Raw genomic sequence first — 21,961 nt, 5'->3', positions numbered from 1 at the left:
AATATATAATAATCAAATTAAAATTATTTTAATTAATATATTATATTATTTAATATTTGTTTACTATCTTATTTGTAGTAATTAACATATTATACTATTAGAGTTATGTTTTAGAGTAAATTACACTGTTGGTCCTTTTGGTTTCTCTCAGAATCTGGATATGATTCATATTTTAAAATAAGTACACTGAGGTGCATGTGAAACTGAAACTCGGTTTTTATTTGAAACTGCTCCTATATATATGATGGAAAACTTAAATAAAAACCCAATCCGGAGAAGGCATCTTTCCCGTTCCATGCCGACGGACCCGATGCCTCCCTCCCGATTTCCATCAGCCGCGAACTCTTCCACGTCTCCATCACCATGTTGTAGATCTTCTCCTTACAACTCCATTCTTCAACCTCCTGTTCCAGCTTTCCCTGTTGTCTTCGCCACCAACCCACCCCTCAGCTCTGACGACCTCCATTGGTGAACCCCATGGCCTCTTTGTCCACCTCCCTCTCCCAATATGGGTTTTTTTTTGTTTAACGAACCCTCCGAAGAACATGATCTGGATTTAAAATGAATTAAATGCCTCCTAAGACAATCTTCTTTAATTTACTTGTTTTCTCGATAGGCTTATTCCTTCTACCTGTAAATAATTTGAAGCCCAACTTTTTTGAAAGAAATTCTCGAAATGGCTATAAATTGTTCTTTCTTTGATGGTTAGACTTCATTTACTTAAAAATCCCCAACTCATCAACGCAATAGATCAGTGGTGGTGGTTGTGGTGGACAATGGTGTTTGGATTAAATGAAGTAGAAGCATTAAAGAGATTGAATTATCTGAAAGCCTGATAAACACAAAAAGGGGTATTTTAAATTGGTGGTGTGACACGCCAAAATAGGATAAATGATTATTCTAAAAGCATAAGGGAAAAATAAAATAAAATAAAATTGGTTTTATTTTATTCGAGAAAAAATGTAAAGAAATGAGTTATGAAGATATTTTTGTCATTTAATGAGAGTGATATATAAATAAATGGGTTTAAACTCCTTTTGGACCAAAGATGTTATAAAATGATTGAGTTAGGGGACCGAATGTAAATTTCAAGAAGTTAAAGGGGGTAACAGAGTTTAAAACCTTTGAAAGCAGGGCATGTTCTGCCAAAAGGACAACACTATTTCAGATTTGACTTCTTGATGGCGACTTTTCGATAGTTGGTCTTAAAAATATCTCATTACCTCAAAATTTCAGCTAATACGCCAAAAACGTTTTCATATAAATGAAGGGCATCGGCTAGGGTTCATTTGGGCTCAAACCATTCGTATTTTCACCATGTATTGAGAGAGAAATCAGAGCTCAAAGTTCAGTCTCAAAAACTTTGGTTTTTCGTCTTTCGGAGGTAACATACTTTTTTTTTTTGAAAGGCAAAAGGAAGGGCAAGGAAGAGAGCTTGTGTTTTTAGATTATCTATCGAACCCTAATAGCCTTGTGTTTCAAATTTGTGTTTTAAGGGTTGGTTTTGAAGTTTAAAGTTTTGTTCAGTTTTAATTAAAACTAAAACTTTAAAAAGAAGAAATAAGTCTCATTACTTGATGAAAATGTATGTTATTTATGTCAAAACCTTGGTAAAAATGTATTTTACAAAATGGTCCAAAAAAACATAGAAAACGGAGCAAGAAACGAGTCATTTTCGAGCTCAATGGGTTTAAAGTGTCGTATTTTGGGCTTAATAAATTAGTGGGACTCTTTTATTCGGAACAAAGATTTTATATAGTTATAAAATGATTAATTTAACGTTTTGGGACGTCATTGAGTTATAGACTTGGAATTTGACTAAAGTTGGCCGGGGTTGACTGAATTGACTAAGGATTGACTTTTGACTAGTTTGACTCGTATGGATTTTAATGATGGGTCAAATTGAGTTACTTGAGGTATATTAGGATGTTTGGATATGAAGTTTGACATAGATTGGGTCGGGTTGACCATATTTGACTTTGGAGAAATTAAGACGTTAATTGGACATGGTGGTATGAAATGTGTAGGTTTTCGGATGTGAGCTATCAATAGCCGATCTACATGCAATCAGGTAAGTATTCATGAGACTTACAATGGGATGATACATATGTACAAAATTATTTTATCATGCTACTATTTTGTGGTGGTGTATGTTAAGGATAATATTGGTTTTAATACATGACATCAATTATATGTTTACATGTATATGGATCTTTGTAGAACATGCATGCTAATTGTTTTTTGGTTTTTAAACTTATTTAGCATGTTTATGTTTTTTTCAGTTGGTTTAAATTGTACAAGTGGTGCATGGTTTGAAGGATTGGATATTAGCTTAGTTTGTCGTACTTGAGGGAGGCACGACCCTGAAATGGGTGACTAGCTCTGTATGAGCCGTATACACTAGGAAATGGCTGTGACATGGCAGCACAACCCCGTAATGGGTTACTGGCTATAGGTGAGCTGTACATATCCAGGGAATGCTTGCAGCTTATCAGTCCTTACTTGATGAGACAATTATGAGGTCTAGTTTATTTCAATGTTGGACATTTTCAGAAAATGCATACTATTTTATACAATGTTTTCATGTTTGATATGTGTGACAAGATATGATTTCACTCACACAAACTATGAACTCACTGAGTTTTATAAACTGATTATAGTATGCATTTCAGAACCAAGTAGTTCGAGATTGGATTAGGGCAGATGACACACTTAGAGACTTGTATGTTCTTATCTTATATTCTATCTTTTGTTTAGATGTTTATGTATGAATCAGTTGTAACTTAACCTGGTATGGGACAGGTTAGGTTTTAAGTTATATGTTAATATGTTTTGAAAACTTTCGCTGCGAAAAGTTTTTAATTTATTCGTCATTTTGGAGTACTTTTGGACAATTTGTTTTATATTACGTAACATTTCTCATAGTAAAATAAGGGTGTTACAGGTGGGGCAGATATAGAGTTGAAGTTTTGCGTTCTCCATCTATTTATCTTCTTTTTTCAGCAAATTTTCAAAATGGGATTTGCTATTTTGGTTCAATTGTTGTTCTAACGTTGTTCTTCATGTCAAATCTTTGTCAACAACAAGAACAACCAATTCCCAATACATATGAGTTCTTCATCTCTGCTGTCTTTTGAAAGATGGGTATAAATCCCTTAAATTCATCTTTATCTGATATGCACAATTTCTTTGAACCTGTTTGTTCATGGCAAGTTGTTTTCTGTAATTCCAATCAAGAAAATGTCATAGGTTTTGTGTTTAACGCACCCATCTGTCTATTTGATTTGGGTTTCACCGGAGTAGAGGGAGAACGGGGAGGGTGGGAGAAAGAAGGGAATCAAAAGATACGTGTATTGTTCTAATTGGTTGAAATTAAATTTACATTTTTCTATAAGGTATTAGAGGAAATGAAATAGGACAAAAATGCCCCTGAGTTGATGGAAACTTTACTAACGGTGTTAGAATAAGAGACCAAAACAAACAAAAATACAAACTGAAAAAACAAATTTGTATTAAACTAGAAGGGTACTCGTGCAATGCATCGAGACACATTTCGATTTCAATGTTTAGTTTTATTTTTTTATCTATGTCGATATAATACAATTTATGTGGTTTTAAAAAACCGATAATTTTTTATTTTTTAATAAAATATAAATTTAAAAATATCATATAAAATTTGTAAAAAATATATTAATATTAGTATCAAATTAACTATTTAAAAGTTATTATTTGTGTATTTTTTTTCAATTTAAATTTTTTATTATAATTTAATTTATCGTAACGAAGTAACTTAATTTAGGTTTAATAATATAGTTTTTTATAAATATAATAATTAAGTATTCTGTTAGACTTAATAATTATTCTAATTATATTTTAGATTTTTTATATTTTAAAATTAGATATTTATCATATATTTTATTATGTTTATCTACAATTAGTTATAAGAATTCAAATATATAGCTTTAATAAGTTGTATTTATCAAAATTTACTTATAATCTTGAATTTTAAATAATATGCATCAATAAACAATACTTCATACATAAAAAATGATTTTTAAAAATTTTTATCAAATGATTTATAATATAATATAGATAAATTCTAAAAATCAAAATTAAGATTTTTAAAAAATAATAGAAACCAAAATTGAAGTTTACTCTTGATGTTTGACTTTTTGGGATGATTGACATAGTGTCACATCTTTGTCCCACAACGTAACTATCGATCGTTAGTTTGGCCCCAAATTTAATCATTCAATTACACGTATGGTATTCGTAGACGAGAATTTTCTGTCAAATTAAAATATTATTTAAATAAGTAAATAAGAGGAAAAATCTCAATTAATTATTTATTTAAATAATATTTTAAACAAAAACTTTCTTTAAAATCATTTAGAAGAGCATATGCGACATTTTGTTACCTATAAATAATATATGAAAATTTATTTATTTTTATATGAAAAAATCATTTATTTATACTAGAAAGGTATTCGTGCAATGTGTTGATCCTCTCTCTCAGTGATTTGATGATAATCTCTTTTTCCTTTCGATGTATTTTTGTGTTTCTGTACTTTCAGTTCCAGCGATCAATACACTGAGCATGTTCAGTGATTGCTAAAGAACTCGCTTTGTAATTCATTCAGAGACAACGATACTTCAAGAAAACAACACTCACACCAAAGATCCTTCAGCAAACGTCGAAGACGGAAACTGAAGATTAGAGACTGACGCGTACGTGATCTGAAGCGGTATTCAGTGATTACAAGCCTGTCTAGCTATGTGTGAAGACTGCTCTAGCTTCAGCGAATGATGATGAGACCTTCAGGTCATTCCAGCATACAGCGATCAAAGGAATCTTTCTTAGCACGATTGTTGTTGTTTTGTCCTTGCACACACAAAAGGACAAACACATACCCTTACCAGAGATAGTACGGTACGGAGCCGATTAGTCGACTCTTTGTCCACCATCTTTAGGTAAGGATGTNTCCACCATCTTTAGGTAAGGATGTATGTTCATAAATAGTGCTTTTGTACTATTTACTGTAACAAAGGACAAGCCTTCCTATTAAGGCTTGACACGCATTCTAAACCTACCATACTGCATTAAATGTTCATTTAATGCACTGGGTATAAATAGAAGTGTTTCTTCTCCATGCAGAGTGCGCGCATCACTCTCTATTCTCATTCTTACTTCAAGCTTCTTTCAGCTTAAGTAAAAGACTCTTTTAGCAATATCTTTTCTTGTATTTGCTAACCTTTGTGTGTAACTTAAGATTGTTTAGATAGGTTTCTTATACCTTATCTTTCCGCAGATAATCTTGTAAAATTTGTATTGATCTTCTTTATCAATATATATTTTAAATTTGAAAATTGTATTTGTATTCATCCCCCCCCCCCTTCTACAATCTGTTTAGTATTCTTGTAGACCCTTTGGGACCAACACAATGTAGCGAGATACATCTTCATTTTAAAGTTTCTTTTTATTTTTTGTCTCTATTGGTATAATAAGGTTTATGTGGTTTTAAAAAACAATAATGTTTTTACTTTTGAATAAAAATAAACTTGAAAAAATATATCGATATTAATATCAAATTAACTATTTAAAAGTTCTTGTTTTTTGTATATTTTTCTTTAATTCAATTTATATTTTTTATAACTTAATTTAGGTCAAATAGTGAAGTAATTTATTTTTGGCTTAACAATAATTTTTTTATAAAGATAACGATTCTATTAGAACCCAATGATTATTCTAATTATATTTTATATATTTTATATTTAAAATGAAATGTTTATTCTGTATTTGATTATGYTYATTTGCATTTAGTTATACGAATTCAAAAATGAAGCTTTAATAAGTTATACTTTTGCAAAATTTACTTGTAATTTCAAATTTTAAGTAATATGAATTAATACACAATATTTCATGCATAAATAATGGTTTTTAAGAGTTTTTATTCAAATGCTTTATAATATAGTGTAGATAGGGTGGTTTATTTTGCAAATCAAACCATTTTGTACAAACCGTGCAAACCCCATTTAGCCAATTAATTTTTTATAATTATGAGAACTTGATTAATTATTTTTATTATAGAGAGCATTAGTTATGGATATTATCATTTCATTAGATTAATTTTAGAGAAATATATGAAACAACTTCATTAAAATATGAAAACAACTATATATAAAGCAATTTAATCAAGAAAAAAAATTACTTAAAAACAATTTCACTAAATTAAACAATTTCATTAAATTAAATAATGAAATCGACGTTTAAGGGTAATTTGTACGACTTGTACAAATAAAAATGGTTTACATTTAGGGGTGTTTGGAATTGCTTACTTGAAACAACATATTTTTTTTTACAAAAGCACTTATCAACTTATTATAAGTTAGAAAGATTTAACTTCTTCAAAAACTCCTTACAAAAGCACTTATCAACTTATTTCGGTTTAACTTTTTTTTTTACAAAAGCACTCAAAAGTGTTTATTACCGGTGTCACACCGAAATAAGTCAATAAGTTATTTTTATAAACAATCCCAAACACCTCCTTAATTGTTCCCCTTTTTATTTAACAGCTATTTAACCCATTTATTTAAAAATATTCCTTCATTTTAAATGTCATTAAAATAAAAAAAATAAAAAACTCAAGCGTAAATAAAGAAATTTATATAAGAAATCTTAAGTACTGTTATTTATTTATTTTTGAATTTTTTTATTTATAACATTTTTTAATAAATTTTATGGTCTATATTCAATTTTTTAGTTTCTTTATTTAGCTATTTTGTTCATTTGAATCCAATTCTATAAAATTAAACCTTTTTTTTATTAACCTGAATATTCAATCCGCTATGCGAGCCGACTAATTTCAGGGCAACAACCTGCTTTGCAGATGGCCTGAAGTCACCGCATTTGAACCTCCATGGCCACAAGGGGATTTTTATTCCTCATTAGATTTGAACTTGAGACCTCCTGCTACTTTTGACCTTTGAAGTCAAGCTCAAACCAATCAGGCACCACCCTTGTGGTTTATAAAATTAAACCTTATTGATTTAATCGATTAAATTTTCATTATAAGTGTCTAGTATAAAAAAACAATATTTTATTTTAGAGTAAGTGATCGTTTACCTAAATGCTTATCAGATAAGTGTTTAATGTTAGGAGTCAACACTATAATTTATTTTATTGGATAATATTGTAATACATCAAAACGTATCATATACAACAATTTACCTGGTAAGCGCTTACCCGGGTAAGAGTCGTCACCTCACTTACCGAGTAAGACTCTCCATCCTTATCATCGCTCTTACCGGGTAAGACTCTTGGCCCTTGCCATGTTCATCCGGCGAGGAAAATTACCCGGTAAGTACTTACCTGGTAAGCGTTTAGTAAACGGCCCCTAAATGTTTCGTTCCGATGGTTTGTTAATAATTTTGATTTTCATCTATGTGGTTTAGAAATTCGATTTTCCTTCTTATGTTTTGTAGTTTATTACTAATTTTATCTTTGGACTAATTTCTACTTTTTAAGTACAGGTAACCAAAATAATGAAAAAAATTGAAACCACAAGGACCGAAACAACATAAAAACGAAAACCAAAATTTCTAAATCATAGGGACGGAAATTGCAATTTTTAACAAATCACAAGGACAAAAATTGCAATTTTTAACAAACCATAGGCACTAAAAACATAATTTACTCTTTATTTTATGTAGACTTCATCCGGTCGTGTTTAGACTTCAATGTTTGGCACGACAAGAGACAGGACAAAAACTTATTTGTTCAACATTTGGAATGACATGAGACGGGACAAAGACTCGTTCTTTTGCATTGGGTGTGACAAAGTTTTTTTCTTGTTCCACCAAAATAGGTGGAACATGATGGGAAAAGAATAAGGTAAAACTAAAATATTACTAATTTATCCTCGTTTGATATATAATCATCGGAACCGGGTACCCGTCCTTGGAACCGGAACCACCCCGAAACCTATATGATTGCTTGCGGTTCTGGTTCCTAAAATACGAAACTAATCGGAACCAGTTCCGATTCTGGTTCTCATTTTTTTTTGGAACCATTAACCATTGGGTACCCGTTGGGACCGGGTACCTCGTCCTATTAGGTATCCAGAAGCGGAATCGGCGGGTAGCCATAATCGGAACCGACGGGTACCTGCTATTTTTTTAATAAAAATTATTTTACATGTTTATTATATTTAATAAACTATAATTAAAATTGTTAAATTACTTTTTAGGGTTACACTTAGTCACTTACGGTTGCTACACTTGATATCTCCTCCAAACAGAAAACACGTTCTTCATGGGTTTTTCCTCCAAATCGGTTTTTGCACTCGATCTATCATCCAAAGGTAAAGATTTCTGCACTCGATTTCTCTTCAAAGGCAACGAAGTTTGCAGTTGATTTATTCTCCGTGTCTACTGTTTATGCTTGTTTGTCGATTTCTTCAATGTTGTTTTTTTCCCCTTTCATGTTAAACCCTATATTTCTTTAATAGTATATTCTTATGGTTTTATTAGCTTTTATTTGTTTTTTTTTTGTTCTTTATAGATACAATATGTTTCTATGTTCATGAGTAAATTATCCTCAGCAACATGATGGATACAGTACTTTTTTTGTTCATGGATACCATGGGTTTGATTCATTAGGTTTTTTTTTTCATGGATATCATGTATTTGATTCAGTAAGTTTATTTTTTGTTTATTTGTAACATTTCCTTTACGTTGGTTTTTTTAGTATTTCTCGGATTAGTTTTCACATTTTGTAGTATTTATTTCTTTATGTTGGTGCTTTGCAATAGACTAATAGTTACTTTCTTATAGTATTAAATGATAAAATTGAAAAAAAAAATAGACATCGGGACCGAAATCGGAACTTGCGGTTCTGGGACCGATTTCCAAATATAAAGAACTGGTGTATCTGGTTCCGGTTCCTTCATTCTAGGAAGTGTCGGTCCCGGTTCCGGAACCAGTTCCATGAATTTAGGTCGGGTACCCGCCTTTGTTCACCCCTACTTAATATGGTATTGGTTTTAATGGTCACTACCGCTAATCGCAACCGCCACCACCTCCACAACCACCGATCACCACCTCCACAACCACCGATCACCACCTCCACAACCACCGTTGGCCACTGACCACCACCATCGGCCACTGACCACCACCTCCACAACCACCGTCGGCCACTGACCACCACCATCCATCACCACCTCCACAACCACCGTCGGCCACTGACCACCACCATCCATCACCANTCGGCCACTGACCACCACCATCCATCACCACCTCCACAACCACCGTCGGCCACTGACCACCACCATCCATCACCACCTCCACAACCACCGTCGGCTACTGACCACCACCATCCATCACCACCTCCACAACCATCGTCGACCACTAACCACGACCATCCATCACCATCTCCACAATCACCGTCGGCCACTGACCACCACCGTCTGTGGCCACCACTACTACCATCATCGGCCATCTCCACTTCCTCTTCCACTACAACAACCTCTACCACCACCTCCACAACAATCGTTGACCATCAACCACCACCATCCATCGTCACCTCCACAATCAATGTCAACCACCGACAAGACAACTTCCACAACCGCTGTCAGCCACCGACCACCATCGTTCATCGCCACTAATATCACCATGGGCTACATCCACCTCCACTATAGCTACCACCGACCACCACCACAACCACTACCGCCACTATATCGGTTACAACTACCTCCTTCATCTATGTTAGCCGCCACCACCACCACTATCTACCATCTTCATGTCCTCCACAACTACCATCGTCCACCAGTCACCAATGCCTCTACTTCCACAACCGTTGTTGTTGCATCAATCTTCACCATGCCTCCCTAATTGATAAGAATCTTCAAAACCGAATAAAACATAATTTTTTCTTTGTACGAATCAGGTTTTCTAATTACCATCAATCATATCAATTTTTCATTCAAATTTGGTATTATTATATATGTATGTATTTATGTATATGAAAGATGTGTAAAAATGTTTATAAATTAAATCATCTACTTCATTTATGTTAACTATAACTATAATATGATATATAAAATCATTACAAAAACCTTTTAAGAACAACTTGTTTAGTTTTGTTCTATCCAACTGAAAAAATTTCTAATATATCTATACTATATTATAAACATTTGATAAAAAATCTTAAAAACCATTTTTATACATGAAATATTGTTTATTGATGCGTATTACTTAAAATTTCAATATTACAAGAAAATAATGCTTAAGTACAACTTATTAAAGCTTCATATATGAATTCGTGTAATTAATTGCATATAAACATAATCAAATACAGGATAAACATTTCATTTTAAATATATAAAATCTAAAATTTAATTAGGATAATCATTGTGTTCTAACAGAATACTTAGTTATTATATTTATAAAAATATATATTATTAAATCAAAAATAAATTACTTCTTATTAAACTTAAATTAAATTATAATAAAAAAATTGAATTAAAGAAATAACACAACAAAAAAAAGAACTTTTAAATAGAGACTTTGATACCAATATCAATATATTTGTTTTCAAAATTTTATGATATCTTCAAATTTATATTCTATTCAAAAATAAAAACATTATTTTTTTTTCTTAAAACCACATAAAACCGTATTATACCATCGACAGATGACAAAATGAAATGAAATATTAAAATCGAAATGTATCTCGATGCATTGTACATGTACTCTTCTATTATTTCTTAATATGTAAATTTTCATAACAATTCAAGAAATAAAATAATAACATTTACAGACACATCACTTTTCCATAATTATTAAAAGACTTGATTAAGATAAAGATCAAAGATTTATTTGACCCTTTTATATATATAGGGTTGGGTTCACGTGAGATCAAAGGTTTTTCGTGAGACCCGTAAGACCAATTTATGTTCATTGATCAACTTAATAAACTAATGATTTAACAGTCTAAAGTTGCACGGTGGCAATTTTGTAATTATTGAGAACTTTCGTGTCAATTTTGTGATTAAGAATTTTGAGATTGTAGATCTAATCCAAATGTTGAGAATTGGTCTTACGGGTCTCACGAAAAAGTTTTGGTCTCAGATGATCCCAAGTCTATATATATATATATATATATATATATATATATATATATATTTGGGACCATGTGAGACCAAGGGTTTTTCRTGAGACCCGTAAGACCAATTYTCAACCATTGGATTATATCTACAATCTAAATATTCATAATCACAAAATTGCCACGAGACTTCTCAATAATCACAAAATTGGTCTTATGGGTTTCACGAAAAACCTTTTGTCTCATGTGAACCCATATATATATATATATATATATTCAAACATGTAATTTGTGGCCACGGAGGTTCAAATGTGGTGACTCCGGACTATCTGCAAAGCAGATGGTCATCCTAGGATTAGTCGGCTCGCATAGTGGATTGGATATCCAGGTTAATAAAAAAAAACATGTAATTTGTCTCTCTTCACTAATTTAATTATTTTTCTTATATATTTATTTTAATTTACTGGCTCTATCTGTAAGTGCAAACCTATTTGTTTTATTATAAATCCTACAGACTAATTTTAACTATCTATTTAAATTAATAAATATTTAATTCCACAAATATCTTAATTATTTTTAATTTAAGTATTGATCATAATAAATGAATACCAATTATTTTTTTAAATATTTCTATCATAATAAACGAACATTTATTATATTCTATAAATATTTTAATGTTTCATAATCTAAATGTTACTTATATTTTGTAAGTGGTTGTAGGAAGTATTGGAGTTGCATTTGAAAAGTCATGTTATTCAACAGTGTATTTTTTGGTTATAGGAGTTAATTTGTACGCATCTCAACAAATATCATGAGATACTAAAAACAAAAACAAAAAAAAAATCTAATGATTTTGTTTGGAGGAACTCGAATCAATGACCTCAAAATTTCAGGTGAGCTAAAGGCCCGTTCTTTATTTACCTGATTTTTGTCCTTCAAATCAGATAAAAATAATTTTTTTGTATCAACAATTATTAAAAAATATTAACATTCAGTGGTTATAAATTTTTTAATTTTTATAAGAAAATATAAAAGCAGTTGTTGGTTCATTTATGCATTTAAAAAAGTAGTGAAAATTATAAAACTTGGCGTGATTTCATATTGTGTTAAGGGTTGTGATGATAGATTGTGTTTAATGATTACAGCTTGTGAAAGTATAATTGTTTGATTTTATAGAGTAAAATCATAACTAAAACAGTCAAAGTAACAGTCAAAATCATCCCCCGTTTATTGAAAAATACCTCTTGATTGTGAAATCGATTTCCTCACTACAAGACAAAATAACAGTCAAACGTGTAAGCCTGATCGCCCATGGGGAAGATCCTGAGGTAGGTGAGGGCGATCCCATTATTTAAGGGGCTGTTTGTTTACCTCTGAATGATACCATTAAGAGGTAAGGGTCTGATTCGGTCAGACATTTTATTGTTTGGATAGGTTTTTTACAAAGTCTGAATGACAAATGTAGATCTGAATCACTCCTTCACCCACACGGCCTCCATACGATTCAGATGTGAAATTTTGACAGGTTTCCCCTCCCTATTTTTTCTCTAATCGTCGTACCAGGTATGGCTCCCTCGATTTCTCCAAGCGACACCTTTGTTCTATCGATCGGTTGTAGGAATCGCACATCCTCGTTCACCATTCTCGCCTTCTTCATCGGTCACCAGTCTCGCCTTCCTCATCGGTCACCAATCGATTCACAGGTAAGACCTCTCAATTTCATAAACCCTTCTTATGTGGTGAATAACATCATCTGTGGTCTCACACTTCTTCTGAATCATAAACCCTAGACAAGCCTGCTTGATTGTCGGTGATGCCTGCAAGTCAGTTTTTACATGGACACAATCAACTTTACACATTTGTCTGCTAATATTTGATTTTCTTCGTTCGTTCTACATTGACCACTATGATTAGAGATTTTCTGTAGCAATGAGATAATTGGGAAAGAGGTCGAACAGCTTAAGATAATCCCTCCCATTAGCCATTTGCCTGAATACAATTTGCCATTTGCCTTGAAGAATGATGCAGACCAATTGGGACCACTTAAGATAATCCCTCTCATTAGCCTTTATGCTGGTTATAGCTTCCTGGATGCTGAGATTGAACATGCTTCATGGCTTTGRATGCTTTTTGGGCTATTAATTAGATGTTGAAAGTTGAAACTACTCTTTAATAATGCAATAGAGAAAACTTGTGGGCCAGAAGGCTAAAGCAATAGCATCCATAATTCTAATGACAAAAATTGAGAAATAGATTGGTTGAGCTTCAAATTATGAAGAAACAGTGCTTTCAAAGTTTTCATAGGATATCCAAAAATAATAATATATGCAATATTAGAGATTGGTAGTAAATGAAATATTAATGATCATTGAGTGAGGTCGCCTTCAATAAACCCTTGGCATTTGTTCCCACAGTAATCTCAAAGTCTCACCATGAATGTTATTAAATGAACTTGTAATTCATAACCACAAAATTCTATGCTTCTAATCATTTTGAACCGTTTTGCTTTGTACATTCCATGATATGTTCCTGCGGAATTATATTCTTTTTTCTTCGAAACATTCACAGATAATGGTATCATTTCCTATACACATTCATGAAGAATCATATCTTGTATATACTCTAGGTGAAATGCGAAGAGCACCAACCTTTTCTGTCACAGAGCTAGATTTTGTGGATAAAAAATCAGCAGCTAGCAAAGTTGTTCCGTGGATAAAAAATCAGCAGCTAAAGGGTTGTTTTGTTACTAAAGATCAGCAGCTATGGGGCTGTTTTGTGGCTAAAAATCAGTAGCTAAAGAAGCTGTTTGGTAGATAAAAAAATCAGCAACTATATGGACTGTTTGGATGCTGTTTCGAGACTGTTTTAGGCCTTGTTTCGAGACTATTTTAGGCTTTGTTTAGAGGTTGTTTTACGCCTTGTTTCGAGACTGTTTTAGGCCTTGTTTCGAGACTATTTTATGCCAAAACGTGAACAAACATTGTCATGTTTGTTTGGATTGATATAATATTATGTATTGGCTTGAAGCATTAATTATTTTTTATTTTTCATTTAGAAATTTTCTTCAGAACTGTTGTCAAATGTTAATTTTCATTAAATACAAGACTGGGGGTAAAATGGTAATTTTATGTCATTCAGACTGTTCATTCAGAACAGTTTCCAAACAACCTTTTTTTATCTGATACTAAATCATACAGAGTCTCTTAATCATCCTGACCACTTAATCATTCTGCACTAAACCATTCAACAACTGTCAAACAGCCCCTAAGACAAATAAGACATTTGGTCCCCCAAATTAGATACATATGGGTCCCACAAATCAATTTTAAAAAAAAATTATGTACTTTTTTGGGTCAAAGAGGTTGGATCGTCCCCCTTATGGTCATGTTGTCCCCGGGGCGATCCATGTCATTATTTTGGTAAAACATAACAAAATGGTTATTTTGTTAATATATTATGTATATTTTGGTCATTTTGATGAAAAACCCTAAATATAAGGTAATTTATAATTTTGGTCCCTATGGTTTACTATTTTTCTTGTATTGGATCCCTACAAAAATTTTATTGCTAGAAAACTGTTGTTTTATGCATTTTTCCTCCGTTTTGGTCCCAGCTACTGACTTATGTTAACTTTAAGCCGTTAAATAGGGGTTTTCATGTTTTCTATTTTATTTTAATTTTCTTTTGAAATAAAAAATAATATAATTTATTAATACACACACATACTACTATGATATTTGTGAAGTTTACAAATACCGTTGATCTTTCAAGAATATGATGAACACTGAAGTTGTCAAAACAAAGCCTTCAAATTCTTTTGAGATTTAAAGATGAACAATTTTTTTTTAAAAAAAACCTTATTTGATGGATGATTTATATAGGCTTCAACCTTTGTATTTTTCATTTAGTTACCAAAATATCATTTTTACTTGCACACAACGCTATAATTTAAAGGATAGAACATTTTATCTATACTATATTATAAAGCATTTGACAAAAACTTTTAAAAATCATTTTTTATGCATAAAGTACTGTTTATTAATACATGTTACTTAAAACTCAAGATTACAAGTAGATTGTGCGTAAGTACAACTTATTAAAGCTCCATATCTAAATTCGTGTAACTAACTGCAAATAAATATAATTAAATACATGATAAACATCTTATTTTAAATATAAAAATTCTAAAATATAATTAGGATAATCATTAAGTTCTAACAGAATACTTAATTATTATATTTATAAAATGTTATATTATTAAACCAAAAATAAATTATTTTATTATTAAACCCAAATTAAATTATAATAACCTTTTTTTTTAAGAAATTACATAAAAAATGAGAACTTTATTAAATAGTTGATTTGATATTAACATTCATATTTTTTTTTTTCAAATTTTTATGATAATATCAAATTTGTATTCTATTCAAAAATAAAATCATTATTGCTTTCTTAAAAACACATAAAATCGTATTAAAACATCGACAGAGACAAATAATATAATAGAACATTATCGAGATGTGTCTCGCTGCATTGCGCGAGTACCCTTCTAGTAAATAATTAATTAATATGTATTTTCTGGATAAAAATATGAATAATACTATATAATTTTCGTAGGATTCAGTTACCTTGTATATAAATGTGTTTTTAGTCGACTATTACTTAGTTTTAATAATGTAAAATTTGTAGACATACCATATAAAAATAAGAAAAGTATTAGAAAACCGAAACATTTTATACAACTAGAAGGGTACGCGCGTAATGCAGTGAGATATATCTCTATTTTAATGTTATATTTTATTCTGTCTCTGTCAATGACATAATAAGGTTTTATGTGGTTTTGAGAAAACGATAATGTTTTTATTTTTGAATAAAATATAACTTAAAGATATCATAAAAATTTGAAAAAGAATATATTCATATTAGTATCAAATTAACTATTTAAAAGTTCTTGTTCTTTTTGTAATTTTCTTTAATTCAATTTTTTATTATAATTTAATTTAGGTTTAATAATGAAATAATTTATTTTTGATTTAATAATATATTTTTATATAGATAATAATTAAATATTCTGTTAGAACTTAATGACTATACTAATTATATTTTAAATTTTTTATATTTAAAATGAAATGTGTATCATGTATTTGATTATGTTTATCTGTAGTTAGTTGCACGAATTTAAGCATAGAGCTTTAATAAGTTGTACTTATGCACAATTGACTTGTAATCTTGAATTCTAAGTAATATGCACCAATAAACAATATTTTATGTATAAAAAATCGTTTTTAAAAGTTTTTGTCAAATGCTTTATAATATAGTATAAATATTAGCTTCTATTTAATCCTTAAAAAACTTATATTTGATGATTTAATAAGGGATAGACTGCACCCATATCCCTTACTAATGACACCCCTACCTCTTATTTAATCATTTCCTTTTTATTTGTTATTTTTGTTGTCTTTTTTTTATACTAATTTTCTTTTAGTTATTTCATTTAATTATAATAATATTATTATTATGAATATTATTTATTATTCTGTAAAAAAACTAATGAAAGAGTGAGTATTAGCTCATTGATCGAGCGCTCTCGTGCCAACCGTAATTTAAAAAAAAGAATAGCCTATTCAATTATGACATAAATGAAATGACAATTTTTTTTTTACTTTTCTTAGGCTAATTAGGAGACCGTATACCGGGATATTATCTATCATTTTTTTGAGTTATTCCAAAGTATCAAAATGGCCGGTGATTAATGACTAAAAAATATTATTTTTTAATTATAATTTCTATAAAAAAATATTATATGTTTTCTTTTTCCTTTTAATATTTTTCTTTAAAAAGCGTATTTTTTCTAATAATTATTTTTAAGAAAAATATGTGTTTTCTTTTTTTTAATAACGATCCTTAAAAACGTACTTTTTTCAATAATTGTTTATTAAAAAACAACCATTTTTATATACTAAACTACATAAAATTCAATATAATAATATTATTATTATTAGATCCTTACGTATTAAACAAAAAGATTTTAAAAAAAAATTATCTAGATAGATTAAAAGTCAGGGAAACCGTGACTTAAAAATCATTTTACCGCTTATTTGATCTGTGAGACAATCAAACCATAATATGTAGCATTTTTTTGGGTTGAAATGAACCAAACCAAAATTTAAAAGTTCGATGATTTATTAATTAAAAAAATATGTAAAGATGATTTTTTTATAAATAACTATAACTTTGTGAGTTGCACGATATTAATTTTTTTATATTATTTTATTTACAATTTTTTAATTACATCATTTTAAAAATATTAAAATAACTCAAGAAATTTGAAAAACTACTTTTTGTAAAATCGATTACATTTTTCAAGTTATTTTATAAAAATAACTTTTAAATTATATAATTTTAAAAAAGGTTAAAATAATTTAAGTAATTTCAAAAAAGCTCAACCATTTAATTATTAAAAAAAATGCAACATCATTTAACATAAAAAAAGTTCAACAACTTATTCAATCAAAAAATGTTAAAGAACTTAATAATTCAAAATAAAACAGTTTCTTTAATTTTTTGAACGTTTTTCTTATTTAAATTTAATACAAATGGTTTCTATAAATATCTCATCTATTAAAATAACTAATTAATCATAAAAATTAACTTTTGAATTAAATTATTTTAGGCTTTTTAAAATAATTACGATAAAACTTTAATACTAATACATATATGTAATATAATAATAAGTATATATCTATATTACCTTGTAAACCAGATTTATCAAAAGTTTTAAAAACATTTTTTAATACACAAAGTACTATACATTTATGCACAAAGTCTTAATAATAACTCATAATGTATTAAATACTACTACTTTATACATTCAGTCTTAAAATCTCTTAATCTACAATTAAAATAACATATAGTACAAATTACCAATGCACATTATTACATTTTCTTTTCATATTTTCAAGATAATTTTGACACATTTAACTCATGTTTCACCCTCTCATACATCTATGTCTTCTCCTCATCCCCCAATGTGAGATTCAAATTTATATTCACCATGAGTTATTAAAAGTTCTCTCATTCATCTCTCATTCAATTGCTCTAGAACTCTCGGTCTTGTTCTTTTGATTCTTTGCTCTTGGTGTAAATCGAACACATTTGTAGAGTCGTTTAAATATGTTGGATTTTAAATATATCGTATTTTAAACTGTCATACAATTTTTTCACTAATAGACTGTAATTGGAATCATAACTCTTATTTATTCAAATTGTATTTATATAAAGACCAAGTGTAACTTATATCATCGTTAAATATTCTCTTATAAAACCAGTGAAACTTTAAAATCATTACAATTCATGGCTCCCACTGCATTGTATGGATACACAACTAGTAATTATATAAATAAAAAATATTATATAATATGTGTAAAATATACATGAGTATATATATATATATATATATATTAAATAATAATAATAATTAAACATAATATAATATTAAATCGGTTATATGTTTTATAGATTTAAAATATTCATGATTTTCAAGCATTCAACATCCCTTATTATTCGCACTCTTTTTTAATAATTAAAATTAGGGTACTGATAAACCAGATATGGAATCTAAAGAATATTTCTATTATCATCGTCAGTTAAAGTTAAAGTTGTACTTTTAATATTTAGTGAATGATTAACGATATTCTTAAAAATATTAAAAAAAATCCTTAAATATGTGATTTAATTAATGGTATTTATATTAAAACCAAATGCAGATACTCATACACATAAAAATTATAAACATAATTGTTCGATTTTATTTTTAACAAAATATAATTATTTATTTTTTAATTAATATAAATACTTATTTTTTAAATAATATAAGTACATTTAAAGGGAACAAAATATTGTGTGAGGTGAGTGTAATTAACCCGGTGCATGTGAGTGTAAAATTCTTAACCAAGGGTAAGGTAAGCATGTGAACTACTCAAATTACTATTTGACCGGGTCCCAGTTGAAAAATTCCACCTGGCAACAGTGCAGTTTGCAGGTGGTGTCCTTTTCCTCACTGGATCCCACCACTTCCTGCTCGCAAACTATCCTCGACACGACTAACCATGCACCCACCTGTTACTTTAAAATTCCCCACAGTTTTTTATTTTATAAAAACTATTTTTTTCCATATTAAAAAAACAGTATTATAATATATTTTTTATTGGATTTTATCTAGTATTTAACATTTTAAAAGAAATACGATAATCTTGACAAATTATTAAATTTTAAATAATTAGTAATTATTACAAGATACTAATGTGATTTTTTTAATAATGGTCTTTTAAAAAATGTTTTAAATTGAACAAAAAGATTTATTATAAACCACAAAGATGATGATTAATTGGTTTGAGTTTGGGTTCCAAATGTTAAAAATACATGAAGGTTTATGTTCAAATCTTTTTGTGGTCATGGAGGTTCAAATATGGTAACTCCGAATTATCTGCAAAGCAGATGATCGCTCTAAAATTAATCGACTCATATAACGGTGAGATATCCGTATTAATAAAAAAAAATTATTAAAAAAATTGTTAGAGAAAGGATAATATAAAAGCCAATTTTCCGCTTCTCTCCGTTCCTCGTTCCCACCGGTTCCATTCAACGTCCACCTTAGTGCTCTTCAAAAGTTTCTTTCTGCTCTGTTCCTAACGTGTGCCCATGGAGAATTACTCATATACTTCCTACCCGGAGTCCGGTGGATCTTCGCCGAGATCGAGAGAAGTCGACTTCGAGAATCCACCGCCATGGGAGGATCAGTCGACCGGAAACAATAGCAACAACAACTACAAAGTCAAGCTTATGTGTAGTTATGGTGGTAAAATCCACCCTAGGCCTCATGATAACCAGCTCTCTTATGTCGGTGGGGAGACTAAGATCCTAGCTGTTGATCGTTTTGTGAAGTTTGCTGCTGTCAACGCGAAATTAACGGCGTTATGTGACGGAGAAGTTTGTTTTAAGTACCAGTTGCCGGGTGAAGATCTAGACGCCTTGATTTCCGTCACGAATGATGATGATCTGGAACACATGATGCACGAGTACGATCGGTTGAATAGAGCTTCGCCTAGTCCAGCGAGGTTGAGGCTGTTTCTCTTTCCTCTTAGTGGTCAAAGTCCGGCATTGACTCCCGTTCACAGTTTTGGTTCGACTGAGGGGAGATCGGAGCGGGAACGGTTTATGGATGCTTTGAATTCTGGTCATGTGCAGCCTAACACGCCACCGTCAGCACCGCCGCCGCATGGGAACGTGGAACGCTTTTTCGGTTCGGACAAAGGAATGCCGATGCAGCCATCTGGAGTGGCGTCAAAAACTCGAGATCAACATATCGCAGATCCGCATATTCATCCACATGAGCCCGAAATTGCTGTTCTAGATGAGCGTGGAATCGAAGCCGATCGGATCCAGAAACACATCCAGGACCTACAGAGGTTGCGAATTGGAGAAGAGCAACAACCGGCTCTCTACAGGAAACCAAGTGATGATAATCTCGGTGCTGGTTACACAGGAGACTACTATGTCCCGAAAATGACCGAAAAAGTAGCTCCGACAACATTGCCGGGAACTGTACCCGCTCCTGCTGCCGGATACCAAATTTCCGGCGGATTTACAACATCAACAATATCATCGGATCAACAACCCGTTTACATGATTCCAGCTCACGCGAGTATGTATCACGCGCCCATGGCAAGACCAGCTACCGCTCCTGTCAATCACGGCCAGGGATACTACGTCCAGAGGATGCCAACCGAGGTTTACCGTGACCAGCCCGTTTACAACGCCATGCAACCAGTACAATCGATGGCGACACAACCTATATTGCCTCCACAACAACCGCAAAAGATAACGACGCATTCGGAAGGGGTTAGGATGGTCCATTCAACAGCTGGGATGACCGATGCAGGGTATGCTCAAGTAGCGTATGATAACGGCGTCGGAAGGCATGTCTACTATACTCCACAGGGGACTATGGTGACACCACAACCAACTACACAGCAGTTTCACGCAATGGCTGCTCCATCGGCAGCATTAAATCAAGGTGGTAAGGTGGTTGCTTCGTCCAAGATCTCTCAAGGCTCTATCTGATCCTCATCAATCAAGTATGTTTTCGAATTAATACTAAATAATGAAGTCATGGTTTTTGTTTCTGCATTAATTATATATATATAATATATATGGTCATATATCTATTTGCCTTGTTCTATGTATATCTGTTTGAAAATCAATATTAATGAGTACGGCAAATATTCTCGTGTTTCCATTGATCTGTTAATTAAGTTTCCATTAATTTGTTAGTTGTTCTTGATCATCAATTTTGAATTTATATGATATCTACAAAAATTGTGTAGTAGGTTTTTATGGTATAGATTGAAGATCACATTTAATCTTAGTTTCTATATCTAATTTGTAAAATATAATATTTGATAGTACGTAATAAATAAATTAGAAGAGAGAAGAATGATGAATTCACAAGTGACAAGTGTTATCGGTTGCGGGGGGTTGTTGATATGCATGAAATGCGACTTGTGATGAGTTGCCCTCTCCTCAACAGCGATTGATGTCTACAAATTATAATGGTTGCGTTTGAAATTTAACTAACCCATCACCCAATCCAACCTTCCACATAAATAATATATTGATTGTCACTGTTTTGAATTTAATTTTGTTAAATGATGTATATATAGTTATCAATCACCTATCGTCTCATTAAAATCATGAATAAATGGTCGATTTTTAAATGTTCGTCAATTTTTTATATATAAATTAAAAAAAAAAACTCTAATTTAAATATATGTAATTTCAATCCATTTTTTATGTCATATA

General features: G+C 30.7%; 1 protein-coding gene across 1 annotated transcript; it reads left to right on the top strand.

Moving 5' to 3' along the window:
- Positions 1-19,768: 19,768 nt before the first annotated feature.
- Positions 19,769-21,400, top strand: LOC112500631. Its single transcript, XM_025104155.1, has one exon. It carries the CDS (start codon positions 19,802-19,804, stop codon positions 21,221-21,223), a length of 1,422 nt encoding a protein of 473 aa, XP_024959923.1. The 5' UTR covers positions 19,769-19,801; the 3' UTR covers positions 21,224-21,400.
- Positions 21,401-21,961: the final 561 nt, after the last annotated feature.

Source organism: Cynara cardunculus, assembly GCF_001531365.2.
Source record: "Cynara cardunculus var. scolymus isolate 2C chromosome LG 17, CcrdV1, whole genome shotgun sequence".
In the NCBI taxonomy this organism is placed as follows: Eukaryota; Viridiplantae; Streptophyta; class Magnoliopsida; order Asterales; family Asteraceae; genus Cynara; species Cynara cardunculus.
This window is presented reverse-complemented; position numbering and strand designations above follow the sequence as displayed.

Bases quoted from the DNA above. Each gene is read 5' to 3' on its own strand.
- LOC112500631 (XM_025104155.1), top strand. From the start codon at position 19,802: ATGGAGAATTACTCATATACTTCCTACCCGGAGTCCGGTGGATCTTCG.